This window comes from Panthera onca, chromosome B3 (assembly GCF_046562875.1).
Source record: "Panthera onca isolate mPanOnc1 chromosome B3, mPanOnc1 haplotype 2, whole genome shotgun sequence".
NCBI classification, from domain to species: domain Eukaryota; kingdom Metazoa; phylum Chordata; class Mammalia; order Carnivora; family Felidae; genus Panthera; species Panthera onca.
This window is the reverse complement of record NC_138344.1, coordinates 27,785,085-27,810,915: the sequence shown is the minus strand read 5'-3', so window position 1 is coordinate 27,810,915 and position 25,831 is coordinate 27,785,085. Positions and strand designations below refer to the sequence as shown.

The following is a 25,831-nucleotide window of genomic DNA, read 5'->3' as shown; positions in this document are numbered from 1 at the left end:
TGTGAGGTAAGAACTCCTTTTACTTCTTTTGGTTATCCAGTTGTCCTAGTACTGTTTGTTGAAAAGACTTCTTTTCCCAAGGTCTTGGCCCCCTTGTGAAATCATTTGACTATAGTTATTATAGTTTATTTCTAGACTCTCTATTTTGTTGGTCTATATGTCTGTCATTATGTCAGTACCACATTGTTGTGAACACCAGCTTTGTGGTAAGTTTTGGAATAAAAAAGTAGTTTTCCAACTTTATTTTTCTTTCTCAAGATTATTTTGGCTATTTTGGGTCCTTAGCATTTCAGGAATTCAGGTCCATAGGAATTTCAGGGCTGGCTTTTCCATGTCTGGAAAAAAATAGCTATTAAGATTTTCTAGAGGTTGTATTCAATCTGTAGATTGTGTTAGGGAGTATTGGTATCTTAACAAATATTAAGTCTTTCTTTCCATGATCATGGGATGGCTTTATATTTATTTAGGTCTTCTTTCATTTCTTTGAACTGTATTTTATAGTTGTATTGTTGTAGGGTAATGCTGGCCTCAGAGTGAGTTAGGATTTGTTACATTCTATTCTATTTTTGGAGAGTTAGAGAATTGGTATTAAGTCTTCTTTAAAAGTTTGGTAGAATTCACCAGTTATGCCATCTGGCTCTGGGTTTTTCTTTGTTGAGAGGTTTTGATTACTGATTCAGTCTCTTTACTTATTCTAGGTCTACTCACGTTTTCTATTTCTTCTTAACTCAGTTCAGATCATTTGTGTGTTTCTAGGAATTTATCCATTTCATCTAGGTTAGCTAATTTGTTGTATAGTTGTTCATATACTCTCTTACCGTTCTTTTTATTTCTGTAGAATCAGTAGTAATGTCCTCACTTTCGTTTCTGGTTTTAGTTATTTGCATCTTGTCTCTTTTTTCTTAATCTACCTAAACGTTTGTCATTTTTTTGATATTTTCTAAAAAACTGACTTTTATTGATTCTATTGTTTTTTAATTATCTCTGCTCTAGTTTTTATTCTTTTTTTTCTTTCTACTATGGGTTTATTGTGTTTTTATTTTTCTAGTTCCTCCAGGTGTAGAGTTAAGTTACTGATTTGAGATTCTTCTTCATTTTTGTTAAGTTTATTTATTTTGAGAGAGAGAGTGTGTGTATGCAAGTAGGGGAGAGGCAGAGAGGGGGAGAGAGAGAGAGAGAATTCTAAGCAGGCTGTGCACTGTCAGTGCAGAGCCCAGCGTGGGGCTCAAACTCACGAACCATGAAATTATGACTGGAACTGAAATCAAGAGTTGGACTTTTAACCCACTGAGCCACCCAGGCACCCTCTTCTTTTTTCAATGTATGCTTTTGTAGATAAAAATTTGCCCAATAGCACTGCTTTTTCTGCATCCTATAAGTTTTGGTATGTTGTGTTTTTGTTTTCTTTCGTCTCAAAGTATTTTTTTTCAATTTAAATTTTAGTTAATTAACATACAGTGCAATATTGGTTTCAAGAGTAGAATTCAGTGATCATTACTTATGTACAACACCTAGTGCTCATCAAAGTGCCCTCCTTAATACCCATCACCCGTCTAACCCATCTCTGACCCACCTCCCTCCATTAACTCTTAGTTTGTTCTCTATCATTAAGAGTCTCTTGTGGTTTGTTTCTCTCTTTCTTCTTCCCCTCCCTTCCCATATGTTCATCTGTTTTGTGTCTTAAATTCCACATATGAGTGAAATCATATGGTATTTGTTTCTCTCTCATAGACTTATTTCGCTTAGTATAATATATTTTAGCTCCATCACATTGCTGCAAATGGCAAGATTTCATTCTTTTTGATGGCTGAGTAATATTTCAGTGTGTGTGTGTCTGTGTGTGTGTGAGAGAGAGAGAGACAGAGAGAGAGAGAGAGAGAGAGAGAGAGAGAGAGATTGTTTTTGTGTGTGTGTATACCACAGCTTCTTTATCCATTCATCAGTTGATGGACATTTGGGTTCTCTCCATAGTTTGGCTATTGTTGATAATGCTGTAAACATTGGGGTGCATGTACCCCTTCAAATCTGTATTTTTGTATTCTTTGGGTAAATAACAGTGCAGTTGCTGGATTAGTAGGGTACTTCTATTTTTAGCTTTTTGAGGAACCTCCATACTGTTCTCCAGAGTGGCTGCACCAGTTTACATTCCCACCAGTAGTGTAGGAGGGTTCCCTTTTCTCCGCATCCTTACCCATGCCTGTTGTTTAGCCATTCTGATAGGTGTGAAGTAGTATCTCATTGTTTTGATTTGTATTTCCCTGATGATGAGTAATGGTGAGCATTTTTTTCATGTGTCTGTTAGCCATCTGGATGTTTTTGGAAAAGTGTCTATTCACGTCTTCTGCCCATTTCTTAACTGGATTATTTGTGTTTTGTGTGTTGAGTTTGATAAATTCTTTATAGATTTTGGGTACTAACAAAATTTCTCTCATGATTTTTTTTTACTTTGGGTGGTTAAGTGTTTGTAATTTAATTTCCATATACTTGTAAAATTTGTAGTATTCTTTTGTTATTTTCAGTTTCATTCTGTAGTTGTTGGAGAAGGTAATTGGTATGATTATAGTATATTTCAGTTTATTGAGACTTGTGGTCTAGTATACGGGCTATCCCAGAGAATGTTCCATGTACCCTTGAGAAGATTGTGTATCCTGCTTTTTTTCAGTTCTGTATATATGTGTGTCTGTTAGATCTGATTGGTTTCTAATGTTTTTTGTGTGAACTTTGAAATACTGCAGCGTCAGTCTTCTAAGTCCAAGTGAAAAAGCAAGGCTTTCTTAAGCTCTTTGGTCTTCTCAATCTTTGTGTCCACATGACCCATTCAAAAATATGCATCAGTCTAGAAAACAGTCAGCCTCTATGAGTCATGCATCTGATTTCGTAAGACCTCATGAGTAATTAAAAAATGCTTTTAAAAAGTCTCAAACTTGTATTTCCATCTAGAAATTGCCTCTCTTTTTATATCATCTCCCTTTTTTCCAGAGGATCCAAATAGGTAAAAGTCATAGCACAAATTATTAATTATGGGGGCCTTTGTTAGGAGTTTAAATTTCAACCTTCCTCCTGGCTACAGAAAGCAAGGGAATTGTGTCCCATGAATATATATCTATATTTACCACTTTCCTTGATCAGGATTATTTTTCTTTAATATAAGATATTATAAGCTGGGTGCTTGGGTGGCTCAGTCAGTTGAGTGTCCTACTTCAGCTCAGGTCATGATCTCATGGTTCATGGGTTCAAGCCCTGCAACAGGCTCTGTGCTGACAGCTCAGAGCCTGGAACCTGCTTCAGATTCTTTGTCTTCCTCTCTCTCTGCCCTTCTCCTGCTCATGCTCTATCTCTCCCTCTCCCTCAAAAATAAATAAAAACATTAAGAAAAATTATAAGCATGTAATACTTTATATTAACTTTATGTATGCATCAGATATCACAGCCACAAAATACAAAAGCACTTAAGAAAAGGTCCCCCTTTTTTTCTTATTGCAAATGTATTCATATCCTTTGCAGTAAATTTGGCATTTATAGGGTTAGCATTATATCTGCCAGGGGAGCTCCTAGCTGGAATGTAACAGATGCCCTTTTTGAAGTCTCATTGAGGCACCATTGAGCTGGGCTGAAGAAAAGAATATTTTTTTTCCTAGTAAAACTGGGGAAAAGCTTTACTTTATCTAAAGCTTTACTCCAGCCCTAAGAATTGACTAACCGTTTTTTTTTTAATCCCTTTTGGAGTAGAGAGGATCACAGACTATGTACATTTTTGACCCACCCAAGCCCACCTTTGGGAATGTTTGGGCACCTTTTCCTCCCACTTGGAGGAGAGAACAAAGACTGAAGGAGTTACCAGGACTGTACTTTCCCCCCACCTCAAGTTAGCCAACAAGACCAAAAGCAGCCAGGGGATCCAGCACGCTGATTCCTGGGGTTAAATTCACTATTTTAAAATCCATTTGTAAATTTTACTTCTTGTAGCTGATGGTTCAGCTTCTGTTTTATATTATGGATGATTTCATAGCCATCAAGGACCAAATATTCATCATACTCCACCCCTTCATTCTTCCTTTTACCAAACAATACTTACGCAATATTTCAGCTAGTCAGGGTTGTTCTAGAGATTCCTACTGCTGCCATCCCTGTGCCAGAGTCCCTAAGACCACGCCCAGATTCAGTGCTTTGTGAGAAGACCTTATCAGACTCGCAGTATAGTCACACTGAGCGCTAAGATTTACTACGGTGAAAGACTAGGAAGGAAAATCAGTGAAGGGAAGGGGCACATGGGAAAAGTCCGGGAGAAACTGACACGAGTCCTGTCCTAGTGGAGTCACACAGGATGAAGTTCATTATCAGCAAAGAGTTGTTGATAGTACATGTGAAATGGTGTCTACACCTGGGAAGCTCACGAGAGACTCAGCACCTAGGATTTGCACAGGGGCAGGTCAAGTAGGCACCTCCTGGCATATACCCAAATTCTAGACCCCTAGAAGGAAGCAGGTTTAAGCAGAGACCACATTGTACAAATAGTTTAGGCACTGTGAGGCCTCTTATCAGGGAGGGGTGGGAGCCCTCCTGAGATCCAGGTTCCCAGAGGCCAGCTGAGGGCTACCTTGCAAGCCAGCCCTTCCTAAGGACAGTGGTATCAGGCCTGCTGTTCTTAGCTCTTTTCTGCATAGTATCATAATTAAAGTTTGTTAATTTCTCATTGTTAGACATTTAGGTGACTATCCTTTGCCTTACTGTTCTAATAAAACATGTGATGAGTGTTTTTCTAACTTAATCATTTGCTTTTTTTGGAAGAGGGGCATAATTCCTAGAAGTAGAGTAAATGTCTCTGTTGATCATTTTATATCTTTTATATCTTCTGATGCTTTTCTTTAATTAAACTTTTTTTTTAAAGTTTATTTATTTTGAGAGAGAGAGAGAGGGAGGGGCAGGGAAGGGCAGAGAGGGAGAAAGAGAATCCAAGCAGGCTCCACACTGTCAGTGCAGAGCCCCGATGGGGGGCTCGAACTCACGAACTATGAGACCATGACCTCAGCCGAAAACAGGAGTTGACTTCTTAACCAGCTGAACCACCCAGGTGTCCCTCTTCTGATATATATTTATATATTTGGTTCTCCTTTTATCTTTTTAAATTCTCATCAGTAAATCTTTCATGGTGCTTATTATATTGATAATACACTATACACTATAGATTCTTTAAAATTATTTTCATCAGTCCTTACTAATTTTTGAAAAAAGTGTATTAAGGGGTGCCTGGGTGGTTCAGTGGGTTAAGCACCTGACTTCAGCTCAAGTCATGGTCTCATGGTTCATGGGTTTGAGCCCTGCATTGGGCTCTATGTTGACAGCTCAGAGCCTGGAGCCTGCTTCAGTTTCTGTGTCTCCCTCTCTCTCTGCCCCTCCCCCATACTCTGTTTCTCTCTCTCAAAAATAAATAAACATTAAAAAAAATTAAAAAGAAAAAAGTGTATTAAGATTAGGATATTGTAACTACTTATTGGCTCACCTGCTGTTTTTGATGCTCTGATAGGTCCTAGTTGTGATAATGTTGAAGAGGATATGAATGCTTCTGCCCGAGGAGCTTCTGCTACAGTTTTGGAAGAGACAAGAAAGGAAACGGCTCCTGTACAGCTGCCAGTTTCAGGGCCAGAACTGGCTGCCATGATGAAGATTGGAACCAGGGTCATGAGAGGCGTTGATTGGAAATGGGGTGATCAGGTACTCAGATTTGATTTTAAACACATTAGCCACACATTAGTCACCATCCTTACTTGCATGCTCTTAGTGGGTGGAATTGGAATATATAACTATGTTAACTCAGGGCTTATGCAATTGACAGATGACGTAGTTGTGGATTCCTGGGCAGGTGAATAGAGTCAAAACAAGTAGAGAGTATCAGTGGCTGTAGGGGCACCTCAAGCAGGATCATGTATTTAAGGAGTCATGGCTGTTTTTAGAAAACTTCCTGGCATGGGCTCAATTTGAGGGGGAGCCTAGAGTAGGAGCAGGAGTAAGCAGGAAAGAGTAGACTTCATCTTATTAATAGTGTTCTAAAAGCTGTGAGGCAGAAAAACCCAGGTGCTGAGAGATGGTGGCCATGTGCCCAATTAAGTGCCCCAACCTAGCAGTTTCAGGTGTGCCAGCTGGGTGGTGGCCACCTCTCTGTTTCTCCTTGTGGCAAATCACTCCCAAGCTTCTGTGAGGTCTCACAAGGAGAGATTGTGGGGACTGGTGTCTGTGTTATTACCGTAGTCACTAGCTAAGGATAGTGCTCACCTTCCTACAGTATGGTAGCATTCTTGTCACCTCTAGGTTTTCTCAACCTCACTGTTAAGCATGGGTCTTACCAGAATCATTTCAGAAGTGTCCTAGAACAGGTAGCAGCATCCTAAAAACAGCTTTCACTCATAGACATGAGAGACAGAGTCTCCACTCTAGTTCCAGAGAGAAAACTGAAGAACAAGAGGAAAAGAGGAGATGCTGGTGCTTGTTTCAGGTTTCTGGTATTTTGAAGCCCAATGGAGGGATCAAGCCAAGGAATAGGGCATCAGGACTAGGCTGGAAAGCCTCATCTCTGTATTGGTTTAGGGAGGATGCTGATTGAGGCAATTCTTTTCCCAGTTACCTCTTTGGTAAAGGAGCATAAGCCAGTTATTTCCTGATGTTTGATTTAAGGTGATGATGTGAGCTGTGCATGGTGCAGGTGGGTTTGGAGCAGTCTGTGGGCACAGTGACACAGCAGTCCTTACAGGCTTTGTGCGACAGAACAGGCGTGGGCCCTCTTAACTGATCTTTGTTTTGGCTTCCTCAGGATGGACCTCCTCCTGGTCTTGGGCGTGTGATTGGTGAACTTGGAGAGGACGGATGGATCAGGGTCCAGTGGGACACAGGCAGCACCAACTCCTACAGGATGGGGAAAGAAGGGAAGTATGACCTCAAGTTGGCGGAGCTGCCAGCCTCAACACAGCCCTCAGCAGAGGACTCGGACACAGAGGATGACTCTGGTGGGTGCCTTCGGGTTGTTTAGTCTGGGGCAGCTTGGCAAGCTGTGTGCTAATGCTAGCTGGCTGTCCTTTTCATCTGGAAGTGAGAACAGTGTATCAGGACTCACCTGCAGACAGTGCTCTGTAGTTTTGGACTTGTCCCTAAAGGTTCAGTTTAAATAAGCCCCAGGTAATTCTGATATAGGAGTTAAAAGCATGGCTCTGGTGACTGGCAGCCTAGCTGGATTTGACTCCCTTGCTCCCTTTGGGGACAGTCCAGTAAAGTTTGGCACTGTAGGGCTGGCTTGCTTGCTATGTCTTTACCTCTAGTGGACCTTCTCATTTGGCTCTGAGTCTCCTGTGTGAGGTAGTGAGTCAGTGCCTGGTGAACTAGGAATAATGTGGAATTAGTCAGTACAGTATTACCTTAAGGAAACCAGAAATGAAAATTTGGAGTGAACCCAGAAAGTTAAATCCTATCTAAGTAAATCCAAGGTTGTGGGAGGAGGACTTCATGACATTTTCCGATGTGTCCAAAAGACTTTGGGATGTGTGAATGAAACTTCCCATGGCTGGTCTTGGTGAGACTGTCCAGGAGGCCTGGGCCGATTCCTGGGGCTCAGGTGCGAGCTGTATGCACTGCATGGTCAGGCTTTGGAAGTCACTTGTATGGTCAGGAGAGGAAACCTAAGAGGCTGAGCTCAGTAGAAGATGGGTGGTATGGAGAGTGGAAAAGGCTCTGCTCCATCAATGTCACTTGTGGGGGCCCACGCCCCCTCAGATGTAAACAGATGATGCCTTGTGGAGCTGTTGGGAGTAACATATGTGAAACTTGGAGTCGTGCTTAGTTGGTCAGGGCTGGTTTTGTTATCACTGCGTCTGAGCACACGATGTCTAGGCCACTTGTCCCTCCTCCCAGTTCTCTGTCTGGGGTCTTCACTCAGACAAGTCAGAACCTGAGCAGAGCTGGCTAAGTGACAGAACTATAGCTTGGCTGTCATGTGCCTCCTTGTCAGAAAGTCAGTGGCTTTGACACATGAGCCTCTGCTTCCCCTCCATGGAGCAGGCACTTCTGTCTTCATCCAGGGCATAGCTAGCTCATCAGCAAGCAGTTCTTGACATTTGATAAGTTGTCTTTCTAAAAGAATAAATCCTTGTAATTGTTTTAGTGCTTCTGAGCCATATGTGGAGATAGCTTTAAAAAATTAAACTATAATTTGGAAGGCTTATTTTCTTTGAGGAAGGTGGGGACAGAGATGATTACGGTGTTTAGTGTATTTTGAATTCTTTTCTTGTAAAGAGCTACTTCCCTTTCCACAGTAAAAATTGTGATATTAAATTCCTTAAAAGACTGTGTTATGAAATCCCTTAAGTTACATGCAGGGATATTTTCCAGTTCTATTTGGGAATATAGCTTCTTATTTTGATACTTTTTTCCAGAAGCTGAACAAATTGAAAGGAACATTCATCCCACTGCAATGATGCTTACCAGTACTGTTAATTTACTACAAACTCTTTGTCTCTCTGCTGGAGTCCATGCTGAAATCATGCAGAGTGAAGCCACCAAGACCCTGTGTGGACTGCTGCGAATGTTAGTGGAAAGTGGAACGACGGACAAGACATGTATGCAATGAATAGTTGTGGCCTACAGAGTACTGGGGCTATGAATTTGGTGTGTGTGTCAGTGAGTGTGAGCATGTGGGTGAGTGTGCGTGTGTATTAGTGTCCTAGGGCCGCTGTAACAATTTACTTCAAACTTGGTTAGTTTGTTTGGGCTGGCACATCAAAGTACCGTACACTTGGGTGGCCTAAATAATAGAAATTTTTTTCTCCGTGTTCTAGAGACTAGAAGTTCAAGGTGTCAGCAGAGCTGGTTCTTTCTGAGGGCTGTGAGGGAAGGATCTGTTCTAGGCTTCTCCCTTACCTCCTGTAGTTTGCTGGCAATCTTTGACATTCTTTAGTTTGTAGATTACTGACCTCATATTTACCTGTGTGTGTTTGTCTCCAAATCTCACCTTTTTATAAGGACACCAGTCATAATTGGATTAGGGACCCACCTTAACCTAGTTTAAGTTCTCCCAAACAAATTATATCTCCCCTGGACCCATTTCCAAATAAGGTCACATTCTAAGGTACCAAGGGTTAGGACTTCAACATACTGATTTTGGGAGGCAGGTAGGACACAGTTCACCCCATAATGGAGTTATGGAGACCACATTTTCCAACATCAAGGATTTTTGGAGACCAGAAGTCTAACATCAAGGTGTCAGCAGGGCTGTGTTCCCTGCAAAGACTTTAGAAGAGGATCCTTTCTGTCTCTTCCAGCTTCTGGTACCTCCAGGGTATCTTAGCCTGAGGCCACAGCACTCCAGGCTCTGCCTCATTTTCACACAAAGGACTGCCCTGTGTCTCTTTATGTCCTTTTCTGCTTCCTTATAAGGACTTTCATTGGATTTAAGGTCCACTCTGATCCAATACAGTATTATATCAATCCTTACTTTAAGTAAGTACATCTGCAAAGAGTTTATTTTCAAATAAGGTCACATTCTGAGGTTTTGGATGAACATGAATTTTGGGGGATACAGTTCAACCCACTGAAATGTTTGCATGAAAATGTGAATATGTGTAAGTGTGGAGAGAAGGAGTTGATGGAGTGGGAGGGGCGAGTGTGTGTGTATGTGTGAGAGTGCTTGTGAGTATGGGAGAGTTTGTCTGTGAGTGAGACTGAGTATGTGAGTGGCTACAGGTGTGAGTGTGAAGTGGGGAAGGGAATGTGTGTGAGTAGCTGGGTGTGTTTGTGAGTGTGTGTGGTAATTATGAGGGATTGTGTGTGAGTATATCAGTGACTGAAAATGAGTATGTGGGATTGTGGTAGGGTGTGACTGTGAAAGTTGATGTGTGTGTGTGTCTGTGAGTGTAACTGAGTGCAGGCATGAACTTGTGTCTGATGGCGGTGCCTCTGGAAGCGTAGAGAGCAGGAGGGCTGGGCCCTGGCAGGCGGGCCTCTGCCAGGAAAGAGTGGAAGCCCCTGGGTACCCATGAGTGGAGACCTGGAAGCCAGGAGGAACAGACAGGGTCAGTTGCATCCGTCAAATTGGATAAACCTCATGAAAGCCTCCTAGTCTTGTTCTATTACTGCAGACTTATTAAACTTGGATTGGAAATTTATGGTGCAGATTAAGTATAAACAAGATCATGGGAGATATTTATTATTATTATTTTTAAAGTGTATTTATTTTTGAGAGAGAGAGAGAGCACATGTGTGCGTGTGAGCCAGGGAGGGGCAGAGAGAGAATCCCAAGCAGGCTCCGTGCTGTCAGCAAAGAGCCCTTTGTGGGCTTAAACTCATGAATTATGAAATCATGACCTGAGCTGAAATCAGGAGTCAAATACTTCATCCACTGAGCCACCCAAGTGCCCTGATGATATATAACACGTGAGGTTTTAAAATATACAAGATGCACTCTAATAACTGCTGTTTGAATTGTGAATCATTTTCTTACTGCCTATAAATAATAAGTACATGAAACTCCTTAATTGGTTTGAGCTACTCATGTACTTTGAAGGTTTTAAAAGTGTTGTAAAATGTTCCTTTAGTAGGGTTTTCTCTCACTCCTCACATTTTGAATTAGTGAAATTGTAGTATATTTGTAAAGTAGGCTATTATCGAACATAACACGGTAAGTACATTAAAAGTATAGATTGTGCTGAGTATTTATTTCTAGAAATTTGGTGCCAAGCTGGTTTGTTTCACTGTGGCAGCTTCCCCAAACAGGCTGGTCTGCCGGGAGCAGCACCGGAGCTGGTGCACGTTGGGCTTTGTGCGGAGCATTGCACTCACGCCACACATGTGTGCTGCCCTGAGCTCCCCACAGTGGATTGCCCTGCTCATGAAGGTTGTGGAGGGACATGCACCTTTCACTGCTGCCTCGCTGCAGCGACAGGTAATTGTGCTGCTGGGCTGATGCTGTTCAGTGTGAATTTTGAAACTGTGCAATCCCCTTAAGAGGTGGCATCAAGATACCAATTCTCCCAGTCATCATAATTAGGTGCCTGTACTCAATGAGTGCAGAAAAGAACTGGAACTAACCCAAAGTAGATTTTCTAGTGCAAGGGGCTGAAGTCCTTGATTATTTTAAATTGATTTTAAGTTGCTAAACTGTAGTTGACTTGCTTTTCTTTGAAGTGATAAATCCTACCAGCTTCTCTTATCTGCTTCATAGGAGTTGTAGTATAATTGTCTTCAGAAGAATTAAGCTGAAAAGAATTATTTTTTAATTAAGTGAATATCTGCATCTGTAGTGTAGCTTTTTCCAACTCCTGATAATCTATATCATTAATCAACTTGGGTGTAATTATCTGGTTGTAAAATAATGGATATCTGAATTTTCACATGGTTAATTGCATTGCAGGGACAAAAAAAAAAGAAAATAAAAATCTGTTATCTCTTAATGTAAAACCACAGATTATGGTTTTCTTTAATGTTTGCCGTTTTAAATTGTCTTTTGTCAGATCTTAGCTGTGCATTTACTGCAAGCAGTGCTTCCATCATGGGACAAGATCGAAAGGGCAAGGGACATGAAATGCCTTGTGGAAAAGCTGTTTGGTTTCTTGGGCAGCTTGCTCACCACCTGTTCTTCAGATATCCCGTTCCTCAGAGGTGGGCCTCTCTCCTTACTTGTGTCCTGGGTCAGTGAGCAGGGCACCATGTAGCTCCTCTCTCACATGTCTCTTTCAGAATCTACTCTGAGGCGGCGGAGGGCACGCCCACAGGCCTCTCTGACTGCCACTCATAGCAGCACCTTGGCAGAAGAGGTGGTGGCACTGCTCCGCACACTCCACTCCCTGGGTCAGTGGAACGGCCTCATAAACAAGTACATCAACTCTCAGCTCCACTCTGTCACCCGCAGCTGCACAGGAAAGCCACCAGAGGGGGTGGGTGCTGCGTTTTCATATCTGTTAGTTTTTCTTTGTAGAATGTTGATTTCACTTTTAAATTATCTTTTGAAATGACATGTATTTTGTTTAAAGATATTTTAAACCATACTGTAGTGGAAATAACTATTGAAGAAACTAGTATAAAAATGAACTTGGCTTAGTTATAAATGTGTAAGAAACAGGCAGCACCCTTGGCTGTCTTCTTCAAACTAGCTGTCTGTCTGCATTAGGCCCTGTTAGAGGATTACTTTCCTGACTCCGAAAACCCAGAGGTGGGGGGCCTCATGGCAGTCCTAGCTGTGATCGGAGGCATCGATGGTCGCCTGCGCCTGGGGGGACAAGTCATGCATGATGAGTTTGGAGAAGGCACGGTGACTCGCATCACCCCAAAGGGCAGAATCACTGTACAGTTCTCAGACATGCGGATGTGTCGCGTTTGCCCATTGAATCAGCTCAAACCAGTAGGTGAACTTGTATTCAGTTACTTGGTAATAAGGCAGAGGAGTTTTATGCTGGAACTGAGTGCTAACATTAGTGCTAGAATGAACTTGATTCTTGTAGTTCATGCACGCTGTCTAGGAAACTATGCAACCTGAGGAAAGCCATATGTCTATCTTCCCTTGTTTGCTTTGTGTCTGTGATAAATAGGGCCTGGTCTCATGGTGTTACACAAATTACTAGTTCATGTCTTATTTTAGCCCCCAAAGACATAAAAGGGCGTTAGCAACATAGAAGGTACTGGTAATTATGTTTGTTAGTTTTAATTATCTTAAAATGTAAATTTATGAAGTCTGACTTTTATTGAACAACTCAACTTTTAAAGAAACCTAAAAATGATTCCTTAAAAAAATGACCTTTCTTCATAAATGCTTATTTATTGTGTTGAGTGACATGACTTATGTAGCAGATGCTGTCATCTTAAATCTGTGAATTAAGGATGTATAGGGAAAGAGAGTCATTTATATTATTTTGATGTAATCTAAGTATAACCTGACTATATTTCTATAAAATACTGTTTTTGATTTATAAACGAATACATGCATGTTGTAGAAAATTTTTAATGCATAGAAAATGCCTAAAGAGATAATCATCACCAGCCTGACATAATTATTATTGATAAGTTGTTAAAGAAAAAATTAATTTAGGTTATGTTTACTATACATATAAATCTCTATTTTATCTTTAATGGCATATTTTAAAATGATTTTCAGATATAAAAAGACTTACAATATGTATATTTTAGAATTAAGATTCATGGTTTGATAATTTTTAGAACGTTTCATTTGCTCATTTCATTGGACAGACTTTGAAGATTTCTATCTTCTTGCTTTAGCTCCCTGCTGTGGCATTCAGTGTCACCAACCTCCCCTTCACAGAGCCTATGCTATCTGTCTGGGCTCAATTGGTAAACCTTGCTGGAAGCAAACTGGAAAAGCACAAAGTAAAGAAGTCACCTAAACCGGGTTTTGCAGGTCAGTACATGGTACTTCTTGGTGAAACAACTACAACCTTAACTGGTATTGCTTGGACAATGTCATTTTGTGAGAGCAAGTTCCTGTGACTGTCAAAGTCTTTGGGTTTCAATGGATTGACTATTTGTTGAGTTATAGTGGACATGAAAGCTTGAATGTGGTGATAAGAGTGTGTAGTACCAAGAATGACACCATGGGGAGAGTGGCGTCTGAAGAATCCCTAGGTTTCTCCCCACCCCTGCCCCATGCTCCCTGACTTTCCAGTGCCAGCATTTATCCTGAACAAACCTTTTGAAGAGGAATCTGTGTTTTCTCTCCCCACCGTTAACCCTCCAGCCATGGCTCTTTAGTTCAGTTGCCTTTTAGGAGCTTTGCTTCTGGCCTCATCAATGCCAGACCCAGTAAGGCCTGCATGTTTAGACCTGCCTTGCTTCATATCTATAGACGTTGGGCTAAAACAAAGGTCACCTGTGCTTAAAGCCTTCCTTCCTTTGGTCTGGAATACTGCTCCCTTAATTTTCCTTACGTTGCCACTTGCATGTTCTTTGAGGAGTTCTTCTACTTGACTATTCTTTGCACATTGGAAATCCTTGTGGGTTTCTCCATAACTTTTGGCTCATTGTGTCCACTCTTACTGAGCTTTTTCACCCATTTCTCCCCATTCTTGTGATTGCTGCTGCAACATTTATGATAGTGATCACCTTTAACTCTGAATATCCAGTTCACATTTCTGGCTGGAGGGCCATGTGCATGTATACCACAGCATGTTCAGAATTCCGCTAACCTTATCCCTTAGTCACTCTTTCTCTTCACAGTGAATAAACCTGGCTGCCAGGCAGTCAGGCTTGATGCCTGAGAGGCACCTGTGATCCTCCATCCCCTTCCATCCTATGTTGCTGTTGGCTATGTTGCCTTCTGTGGCCTCTGACATGCCCTGCTGGAACACTGTTGCCACAACTATAATCCGGCTGTACTTGTGGTCTGCCTGCATTTTGTGGCAGCTTAGTTTCCTCCTCAGTTGGCTGTCAGGCACCACTGCAGTCATTTGTTTAGATAAGACTCCAGGGAGTGCCATGATCTTGTTGAGTTAGAGAACTGTATGTTGTGACTATCTGACAAAATCATCCTGGAGGAGTGTTGGCAAGAAAAGGTGAAGATATTTTGTTTGTGACATAGATATCTGGTTGAAATTTTAGCAATATGGGAAACATTTGATTATACTAATAATAACTGACATGGATCTAACTTTGTTAAACCATTTAATTCTCACCCTAATCCATCAAGGTAGTTGTGTGGGCAGCAGGAAAAGGGGAAGACCCAGGGGAGGTAGAGGATACTTATCCAGAAAGGCAAGTCCTTCATTATTGACAGTATTTGGCATGTCCAGCTAATTCCTACAGGGCAGGGCATTGTTTGTGCCACTTTACAGGCATGGCACTGTGGTGCAGGAGGCAGAGCACTTTCCCTAAGGCCACACAGCTGGTGAGGAGAAGAGCCCAAGCAAGGTGTGCCGTTCCTGAGTCCTTTTCTCCCACAGGACAAGTAGACCTGGAGCTGCTGAGGTGCCAGCAGTTAAAACTGTACATCCTGAAGGCGGGCCGTGCGCTGCTTTCACACCAGGACCAGCTTAGGCAGATCTTGTCTCAGCCGGCTGTTCAGGAGGTCACAGCTGCTCATACAGGTATCTTTTTAAGGAAGCTCTTATAGATATGTAAGGAATGCAGGTACTCCCATAGAAAACAGGCAAAAGACATGAGCAAGTAGTCCATAAAAAGGGAAATAGAGATGGTTTTTAAATGCATGAGAAAGATGTGTAACCTGGCCAGAAATTGATGAAGTGCAAATGACAGTGTCATAATCTTATAAGACAAAAGATCCATCTTTCCATCTTTTATGCCTACCCCCAGAAGACACCTTATCACTTGACACAAAAGCAATTCTCTCACCTCTATGGCCTTCCTTTTTCAAATACACTTATACCTCTCTAGTAGACTTATCATCCTGAATATCAGACCTTACCATACAGGTCCCTGCCACAGCTCTAAGTCAGTCTTATGTTTCACCCTGGTATTCAAGGCATTCTATCACATTCAAGGATCTGATGGGAAGGGGGGGGAAAACAGTAAAACAGTGGTGTCCTGCTTTGTTACTTAAAGTGTGGCTCATGGACCAGTAGCACTGATGGCACGTAGGAGCATGTTAGACACGTAGATTCTCAGGCTACACCCCAGACCTAAGAAATCAGAGTTTGCATTTTAATAAGGCCCTAAAGTGGTTCATACATATCTAAAGTAGCACTGCTTTAACACATTGCTTGTGGGAATTTAAGTTGGTACAACCAACATTGAAGAAATGTTACACTTTAAAATACATGTGTATTAGGGGCGCTTGGGTGGCTCAGTCGGTTGAATGTCTGATGTCGGCTCAGGTCATGATCTTGTGGTTCGTGAGTTCGAGCCCCGCGTTGGGCTCTGTGCTGACAGCTCAGAGCCTGGAGCCTGCTTCAGATTCTGTGTCTCCCTCTCTCTCTGCCCCTTCCCTGCTCATACTGTGTCTCTCAAAAATGAATAAACTTAAAAAAAAAATTTTAAATACGTGTGTACACATGCACACACATCTGTATCTGCATCTCTGTATCTAGCTCTGTATCTCTCCATTGACCTGGGAGTCATCTTGTGGGAATTTATCACATGAAAAGGCATGAAGATATGTGTTTACGGATGCCCATTATGGCTTCTTTGTTGGTATTGTTTTTAGGTTGAAAACTGGAGACAATTTTATGCCCATTATTAGGTGGTGTATCCATATACTGGAATACCAGCTGACTTTATTTTCTTTAGACTTTTCTTTATTTCTTCAATTTTCTGGAATAAGCTTATATTACTTTGAATAGAAAAAAAAAGCTATAAAATATTTTTTGATTATCTACTCTTAAAAAAGATGTGCTAAAGTATTATAGGGAACAAGATAGTCCTTGTTTATGACCCCAAACTCTCTGGGGTCAGAGTGAAAAGAGAAAATGCAGATGGCTCTGTACAGGTTATGATGCCAGTGCACTGTGAAATGTGTAATTGTAGTTCCACAAGTGTCTTGGGGATACAGGTGGCTGAGGGCTGGTGAGGGCAGCTTCTGAGGGGTGTGGCAGACTTGAGGTGCAGCATGATGAAGAAGCTCTATTTTGGTGGAAGAGACAATAGGAGCACAGATGTATCAGTGAGTATATAGGAGAATGTTGAAGTGCTTCACTTTGCAAGGAGCTCAGGATTTATTGATGAATGTGGGGCAAAAGCTGGAGAGGTCAGCTGAATTCATGTGATAGAATGCCTTGAATACCAGGGTGAAACATAAGACTGACTTAGAGCTGTGGCAGGGACCTGTATGGTAAGGACTGATATTCAGGATGATAAGTCTACTAGTGAGGTATAAGTGTATTTGAAAAAGGAAGGCCATGGAGGTGAGAGAATTGCTTTTGTGTCAAGTGATAAGGTGTTTTCTGGGGGAAGACATAAAAGATGGAAAGGTGGTTCCAGTAGATCATAACCTGGTGGTTTTGATAATAACCTCATGGGAAACCAGTGAAAAGTCAAAGATGGCTGATGTTTCAAGCTTGAGCTACCGGGAGGACAGGAGGGAGTGCCTCCGATGAAGATTAGAAAGCCTAGTATAGTGTGCAGTTTTTTGTTTCTTAATCTTAAGAGGGTATTGTGAATTTAATTTTAATGTGCTGAGTATAAGGTAAATCTAATGAAAGTGCAGATTTATTCTGTATTAGTCAGTAGGGACCTTGAAAACTATCCATAATTATAGAAGATCAGGAAACCAGAGACCAGGGAATTGGACTGACTGCTCTCTGGTCACCCTGATGAGTAGCTCTGTAGGAACTGAATCAGGGTTACTATGTCACGGTTGGGACAGAGTAGGGGCTCCAGATAGCTCTGTAGAGTAGGGCTTGACAAATTATCATGGTTACCTGTTTTTATAAAGTTTATGGGAACACAGCCGCACCTACTTATTTACACGTCATCTTAGGTGGCTTTTGCTCTTCAGTGGCAGAATTGAGTAGCTGTGACAGACCATGCAGCTGATAAGCTTGAACTGTTTACTCTCTGTCACTTCAAGAGAATGATTTTCCAACCCCTGGTCTAGAGAATTAGTTGAAGTTGTCACCAAACCAACCAGCGAACTCAAATGGTGAGTGGGCTCCAGGCAGTGGGACTCAGTGGGCCTGTGGCAAACAGGAAGTGCTAAATGCCTCACTCAAAGCTGCTCAGAGATTAAAACAGACAAAAAGATGTTACCCTGACCACACAACATATCTGGAATTGGTCTCAGTTTATGGTCTGAACAAGGGTTAACAGGAAAAGCCAAGGCTAAAAATAAAAAGGGAGTGTTCATAGAAGAGGTTTCTGAAGCAATGAGTGTGCACCAAGAAAGAGAAGGTATATGAACTGGACAAAAGGCAGAAATCTGGGAGGTAGCTTTTTTTTTTTTTTTTTTTTTTGGCTCTGAGGAGACAGATGAACCAACAAAGGACAGATGCCAAAAAGCAGGGAGTGAAACAATTTTTAGACTAATTTTTGATATCCAAGCCTTGAAGATTTTGATCGTCTAGTGCTTGAAGAGGTAGAGATCATACTCACTTTAACATGTTCAGTGCATCATCTTTAATAGTAAAGAGATGTTAGGAGTTGAAAATGTGATGTCGTGCATATTTTTTTTTTTTTATATTCAGATGATGGAGCAGCTGCATCCCCTGACCTTGGGGACATGTCTCCTGAAGGGCCACAGCCTCCAATGATCCTCTTGCAGCAGTTACTGGCCTCGGCCACCCAGCCATCTCCAGTGAAGGCCATATTTGACAAACAGGAGCTAGAGGTACGGTAGCAGCCTCTGCAATTTTAATCTGGTACACTAAATTTGGAACATTTTTTTTCCTAGATGTGTATTTTCTTAAGGATATATTCTGAATTTTAAATAATATGCTAAAATAATTCTTATGACTAGTTAGGCTTTAACCATGTTTGTCATAGAGCATTATAATACTAGTTAGAGGGTGAATGAGTTGAAGTTTAACCTTATTTTGAATATATGTGAATTCTTTGAAAAAGTTAATGAGATTCAACATGGGTCAGATGCTCAAATATTCATGGCATGATCTTTTTCTAGGAAATAATTGTTATTGAAGGAGCCCATTAGACCTTGGAATATTGCACTGGCATGTTTGTTCCACTCACTGCAAAGGCTTTTTTGGGCATGCACTGTTGCTGCCAGGCTCTTGGTCCTTGCCCTGTCGCAGAGCACCTGTGCTGCACAGTGTAGCTTAGGGATCAGGCTGTGGGCATGTTCCCATAGAAAAGACAACATGTGATCAGGTCTAAAAGTGATGACTTTCATGGCCTGCAACATGAGGGACTAGATGTTTCTAAAAATCCTTCTTTCTATGTAATATGTAAAAAACTCTGGATAAAATATTAAAGACAAAAACCAAACCTAGAGTACTCAAGTTGCCAGGCAGAATATACCCTAATAGAAATTCTTTGAGACCAGGACTGCAGGGAGTTGGATCCGAAGTGAGGAAGCAGCTGTATCAGGTTGATGGGAGGGCTGACAGTAGTCCAAGAGTGAGGTAGGAAGAAGTAGGTAGCAAGAAAGTAAGAACTGAGGTAGGAAAAAGGTGGGGTGCAAAGGGAGAAGGCAAGAAGTATTGAGCATGAGAATAGGGAGCAGTACAGTGCCTTCTTTGAACTGGCCTGAATGCCAACTACTTGCTAGGTCTAAAAACCGCTAAGATGAGGGTCAGGTTGAAGTGGCAACAGAACAGCAGGGTTTCTAGTCACTTCTAAAGATAAAAAGAGGGCATTGAAAGCAGTTGAAGAGCAAATTGGGCAGAATGCAACCTGGAATCACACTGGGAGGTACCCAGTGTTAAGAGGAAAGATGTGTAAGGAAACAGGGAAACGTAGAGTTATCCTTTAAGAATTGGGAAGGACTACCAAAGAGAGATCTTTCATTGTTTTATCTCCATTGATTTAGATGAAAATTCAACCATCATTCTTATTCTGTTTGAAGTGCCTTTTTGTCATAGACTCTGGGTCTAAAGTTCTTTCTTGTCTAGCAAGAAAGCGGGACTCAGGATTAAATGAGAGAGATGGTTAATGTCCAGGAAAAGACAAGAGCCCTGAATAAGGGTCCTTGCCCTGTTTTTATTAGGATCAGAAGGCTTACAAACATGGTGATGGACGTGCACAAAGAGACAATGAAATTATGAACATTAACTCATGGATGTGAGGGAAAGGGGGTCTTGAAGATATTAGGGGTTTGGGTTAATACAAAACAAAATCCTGGCTCTGGAGGCAGCTGAAGGTTGTTTACAGCAGACATGAGGCACCAACTCTGTTTATCTTAGCTAGCCTAGGGGATTAGACTGATAGAGCAAGTAACCTCAAGGTTAACAAGGCACCTTTTCTTTTGCTAATCAGTTCTCCTCTGGGCAGCTTTACCTGCAGCCCAGTGGTCTGTAGCCCTATTTACTTGTTTACCTAATTTGGTCCTTCCTTCCTGTGAAAGCAGCTTTCTGCTATAATACTAAATAGGGGGGAACTTTTGCCCTGAATCTCTAGTCTTGTTTACCTCATATACCTTTGTATTGCAGGCCTTTGCACCCCCTCTCTATTCTGGGGGCCTTAGCCCCCCTTCTCTATCCTTATTCACCTAATCTTGTTTACCCAAACTTGGGTGTGAGCATCCTATGGCTTTGTAATTCTTTATGCTTGTTAACTCATTGGTGCAAGCCCAGGGAATTTCTAAGCTTTTTCCTCACACATTTTTTCTCCCATTCTGGCTGCATTTAATATTTTGTGATTTGTTTGTTTTTTGTTTTGTTTTCTACAGTTTGACTAAGGCATGCCAATGTATGTATGTATTTTTTCTCCCCCATCCTCTTGGGATATGCTTAAGTTACTTGCATCTCTGGCTTGATATTCCACCCCCCCCCCCCGACCCCCACCCCTCCGCACCAAATTTGGAAACTTGTTAACTATATTTTCCTGTCCTGTTCTTTGCTAAGACTACGGTTACACATCTGTGAGATTAATTTGTTTCTGTGTGTTTTATAGGTCTTTTTCTCTTCGTTAATAAACTTGGCTAATTTTCTGGATCTGTTTTTAAGGTCAGGCTGTTCTGCTTTGTTGGGTCTAAATCTGCTGTAAGCCATCTAAGAGAGTCTTTATATTTTCAGATCTCACATTTCCATTTGGCTCTTATTTTATAGCTCTATAGTTCTGACAGTACTTATCTCTTCACTCTCTATTTCTTTACTGTATATGTATGTAAAACATATTCCTGATAGTTGTGTTAAATTTCTTTTTAACACGTGGGCCAGCTGTCAGTCTGCTACTATTGGCAGTTTTTTTCTCTTGATTATAATCAGTTATTGGTTCTGATTCTTCACCTATATGTAGTTGTTAGTATATTCTGGATGTTTTAGTTCTTTTTTAAATGTTTACTTATTTTAGAGAGAGAGTGCATGCATGTGAGTGGGGGAGGGGCAGAGAAAGAGGGGGGGACAGAAGATTGAAGTTGGCTCCACATTGACAACAGAGAGCCCGATGTGGGGCTCAGACTCATGAACTGTGAGATCATGACATTAGCCGAAGTTGGCATCTTAACCGACTGAGCCACCCAGGCAGCCTGTATGTTTTAGATATTACACTGTGTCGGCTCAGTGTTCTGTCAACATCTTCTGGAGAATGTGAATTTTATTCTCATAGATGGTTTAGTACCTGGCAGTTCTCCCCAATCCTGTGGAGGCTTCGTTCTAGACTTTTTATTTATTTATGTATTTTATTTATTTTTAATACGAAATTTATTGTCACATTGGTTTCCATAAAGCACCCAGTGCTCATCCCAACAGGTGCCCTCCTCAATGCCCATTACCCACGTTCCCCTCCCTCACAACCTCCATCAACTCTCAGTTTGTTCTTAGTTTTTAAGAGTCTCTTATGGTTTGGCTCCCTCCCTCTCTAACTTTTTTTTCCCCTTCCCCTCCCCCATGGGTTTCTGTTAAGTTTCTCAGGATCCACATAAGAGTGAAAACATATGGTATCTGTCTTTCTCTGTATGGCTTATTTCACTTAGCATCACACTCTCCAGTTCCATCCACATTGCTACAAAGGGCCATATTTCGTTCTTTCTCATTGCCGAGTAGTACATTGTATATGTAAACCACAACTTCTGTATCCATTCATCAGTTGATGGACATTTAGGTTCTTTCCATAATTTGGCTATTTTTGAAAGTGCTGCTATTAGATACTGCTGCTATTGGGGTATTAGATAGTGCTGCTATTGGGGTACAGGTGCCCTGGTGTTTCAGCACTCCTGTATCCCTTGGGTAAATTCCTAGCAGTGCTATTGCTGGGTCATAGGGTAGATCTATTTTTAATTTTATTTATTTATTTATTTATTTATTTATTTATTTATTTATTTTTTTTAATATATGAAATTTACTGTCAAATTGGTTTCCATACAACACCCAGTGCTCATCCCAAAAGGTGCCCTCCTCGGTACCCATCACCCACCCTCCCCTCCCTCCCACCCCCCATCAACCCTCAGTTTGTTCTCAGTTTTTAACAGTCTCTAATGCTTTGGCTCTCTCCCACTCTAACCTCTTTTTTTTTTTTTTTTTTTTTTTTTTTTTTCCTTCCCCTCCCCCATGGGTTTCTGTTATGTTTCTCAGGATCCACATAAGAGTGAAACCATATGGTATCTGTCTTTCTCTGTATGGCTTATTTCACTTAGCATCACACTCTCCAGTTCCATCCATGTTGCTACAAAAGGCCATATTTCATTTTTTCTCATTGCCACGTAGTATTCCATTGTGTATATAAACCACAATTTCTTTATCCATTCATCAGTTGATGGACATTTAGGCTCTTTCCATAATTTGGCTATTGTTGAGAGTGCCGCTATAAACATTGGGGTACAGGTGCCCCTATGCATCAGTACTCCTGTATCCCTTGGATAAATTCCTAGCAGTGCTATTGCTGGGTCATAGGGTAGGTCTCTTTTTAATTTTCTGAGGAACCTCCACACTGCTTTCCAGAGCGGCTGCACCAATTTGCATTCCCACCAACAGTGCAAGAGGGTTCCTGTTTCTCCACATCCTCTCCAGCATCTATAGTCTCCTGATTTCTTCATTTTGGCCACTCTGACTGGCGTGAGGTGATATCTGAGTGTGGTTTTGATTTGTATTTCCCTGATAAGGAGCGACGTTGAACATCTTTTCATGTGCCTGTTGGCCATCCGGATGTCTTCTTTAGAGAAGTGTCTATTCATGTTTTCTGCCCATTTCTTCACTGGGTTATTTGTTTTTCGGGTGTGGAGTTTGATGAGCTCTTTATAGATTTTGGATACTAGCCCTTTGTCCGATGTGTCATTTGCAAATATCTTTTCCCATTCCGTTGGTTGCCTTTTAGTTTTGTTGGTTGTTTCCTTTGCTGTGCAGAAGCTTTTTATCTTCATAAGGTCCCAGTAATTCACTTTTGCTTTTAATTCCCTTGCCTTTGGGGATGTGCCGAGTAAGAGATTGCTACGGCTGAGGTCAGAGAGGTCTTATCCTGCTTTCTCCTCTAAGGTTTTGATGGTTTCCTGTCTCACATTCAGGTCCTTTATCCATTTTGAGTTTATTTTTGTGAATGGTGTGAGAAAGTGGTCTAGTTTCAACTTTCTGCATGTTGCTGTCCAGTTCTCCCAGCACCATTTGTTAAAGAGACTGTCTTTTTTCCATTGGATGTTCTTTCCTGCTTTGTCAAAGATGAGTTGGCCATACATTTGTGGGTCTAGTTCTGGGGTTTCTATTCTATTCCATTGGTCTATGTGTCTGTTTTTATGCCAATACCATGCTGACTTGATGATGACAGCTTTGTAGTAGAGGCTAAAGTCTGGGATTGTGATGCCTCCTGCTTTGGTCTTCTTCTTCAAAATTACTTTGGCTATTCGGGGCCTTTTGTGGTTCCATATGAATTTTAGGATTGCTTGTTCTAGTTTCGAGAAGAATGCTGGTGCAATTTTGATTGGGATTGCATTGAATGTGTAGATAGCTTTGGGTAGTATTGACATTTTGACAATATTTATTCTTCCAATCCATGAGCAGGGAATGTCTTTCCATTTCTTTATATCTTCTTCAATTACCTGCATAAGCTTTCTATAGTTTTCAGCATACAGATCTTTTACATCTTTGGTTAGATTTATTCCTAGGTATTTTATGCTTCTTGGTGCAATTGTGAATAGGATCAGTTTCTTCATTTGTCTTTCTGTTGCTTCATTGTTAGTGTATAAGAATGCAACTGATTTCTGCACATTGATTTTGTATCCTGCAACTTTGCTGAATTCATGTATCAGTTCTAGCAGACTTTTGGTGGAGTCTATCGGATTTTCCATGTATAATATCATGTCATCTGCAAAAAGCGAAAGCTTGACTTCATCTTTGCCAATTTGGATGCCTTTGATTTCCTTTTGTTGTCTGATTGCTGATGCTAGAACTTCAGCACTATATTAAACAACAGCGGTGAGAGTGGGCATCCCTGTCGTGTTCCTGATCTCAGGGAAAAAGCTCTCAGGTTTTCCCCGTTGAGGATGATGTTAGCTGTGGGCTTTTCATAAATGGCCTTTATGATCTTTAAGTATGTTCCTTCTATCCCGACTTTCTCAAGGGTTTTTATTAAGAAAGGGTGCTGGATTTTGTCAAAGGCCTTTTCTGCATCGATTGACAGGATCATATGGTTCTTCTCTTTTTTTTTGTTAATGTGATGTATCACGTTGATCGATTGGCGAATGTTGAACCAGCCCTGCATCCCAGGAATGAATCCCACTTGATCATGGTGAATAATTCTTTTTATATGCTGCTGAATTCGATTTGCTAGTATCTTATTAAGAATTTTTGCATCCATATTCATCAGGGATATTGGCCTGTAGTTCTCTTTTTTTACTGGCTCTCTGTCGGGTTTAGGAATCAAAGTAATACTGGCTTCATAGAATGAGTCTGGAAGTTTTCCTTCCCTTTCTATTTCTTGGAATAGCTTGAGAAGGATAGGTATTATCTCTGCTTTAAATGTCTGGTAGAACTCCCCTGGGAAGCTATCTGGTCCTGGACTCTTATTTGTTGGGAGATTTTTGATAACCGATTCAATTTCTTCACTGGTTATGGGTCTGTTCAAGCTTTCTATTTCCTCCTGATTGAGTTTTGGAAGAGTGTGGGTGTTTAGAAATTTGTCCATTTCTTCCAGGTTGTCCAATTTGCTGGCATATAATTTTTCATAGTATTCCCTGATAATTGTTTGTATCTCTGAGGGATTGGTTGTAATCATTCCATTTTCATTCATGATTTTATCTATTTGGGTCATCTCCCTTTTCTTTTTGAGAAGCCTGGCTAGAGGTTTGTCAATTTTGTTTATTTTTTCAAAAAACCAACTCTTGGTTTTGTTGATCTGCTCTACAGTTTTTTTAGATTCTATATTGTTTATTTCTGCTCTGATCTTTATTATTTCTCTTCTTCTGCTGGGTTTAGGCTGCCTTTGCTGTTCTGCTTCTATTTCCTTTAGGTGTGCTGTTAGATTTTGTATTTGGGATTTTTCTTGTTTCTTGAGATAGGCCTGGATTGCAATGTATTTTCCTCTCAGGACTGCCTTCGCTGCATCCCAAAGCGTTTGGATTGTTGTATTTTCATTTTCGTTTGTTTCCATGTATATTTTAATTTCTTCTCTAATTGCCTGGTTGACCCACTCATTCGTTAGTAGGGTGTTCTGTAACCTCCATGCTTTTGGAGGTTTTCCAGACTTTTTCCTGTGGTTGATTTCAAGCTTCATAGCATTGTGGTCTGAAAGTATGCATGGTATGATCTCAATTCTTGTAAACTTATGAAGGGCTGTTTTGTGACCCAGTATATGATCTATCTTGGAGAATGTTCCATGTGCACTCGAGAAGAAAGTATATTCTGTTGCTTTGGGATGCAGAGTTCTAAATATATCTGTCAAGTCCATCTGATCCAATGTATCATTCAGGGCCCTTGTTTCTTTATTGACCGTGTGTCTAGATGATCTATCCATTTCTGTAAGTGGGGTGTTAAAGTCCCCTGCAATGACCACATTCTTATCAATAAGGTTGCTTATGTTTATGAGTAATTGTTTTATATATCTGGGGGCTCGGGTATTTGGCGCATAGACATTTATAATAGTTAGCTCTTCCTGATGGATAGACCCTGTAATTATTATATAATGCCCTTCTTCATCTCTTGTTACAGCCTTTAATTTAAAGTCTAGTTTGTCTGATATAAGTATGGCTACTCCAGCTTTCTTTTGGCTTCCAGGAGCATGATAAATAGTTCTCCATCCCCTCACTCTCAATCTAAAGGTGTCCTCAGATCTAAAATGAGTCTCTTGTAGACAGCAA

The 25,831-nt window shown here is 41.0% G+C and overlaps 1 protein-coding gene across 5 annotated transcripts in view; it reads left to right on the top strand.

The window, feature by feature from the left end:
• Positions 1-25,831, top strand: part of HERC2 (HECT and RLD domain containing E3 ubiquitin protein ligase 2) — a 273,779-nt gene that overhangs the window by 139,526 nt on the left and 108,422 nt on the right. For 4 of the 5 annotated variants that reach the window (XM_078448928.1, XM_078448927.1, XM_078448930.2 and 1 more), the window contains 10 exons: positions 5,525-5,712; positions 6,806-6,998; positions 8,418-8,600; positions 10,740-10,921; positions 11,490-11,637; positions 11,716-11,912; positions 12,146-12,376; positions 13,249-13,387; positions 14,925-15,068; positions 18,120-18,262. In XM_078448928.1, coding sequence (XP_078305054.1) covers positions 5,525-5,712; positions 6,806-6,998; positions 8,418-8,600; positions 10,740-10,921; positions 11,490-11,637; positions 11,716-11,912; positions 12,146-12,376; positions 13,249-13,387; positions 14,925-15,068; positions 18,120-18,262 — 1,748 coding nt within the window. The remainder of the gene's footprint in view (positions 1-5,524; positions 5,713-6,805; positions 6,999-8,417; positions 8,601-10,739; positions 10,922-11,489; positions 11,638-11,715; positions 11,913-12,145; positions 12,377-13,248; positions 13,388-14,924; positions 15,069-18,119; positions 18,263-25,831) is intronic. The other variant, XM_078448929.1, reaches the window with a different exon arrangement.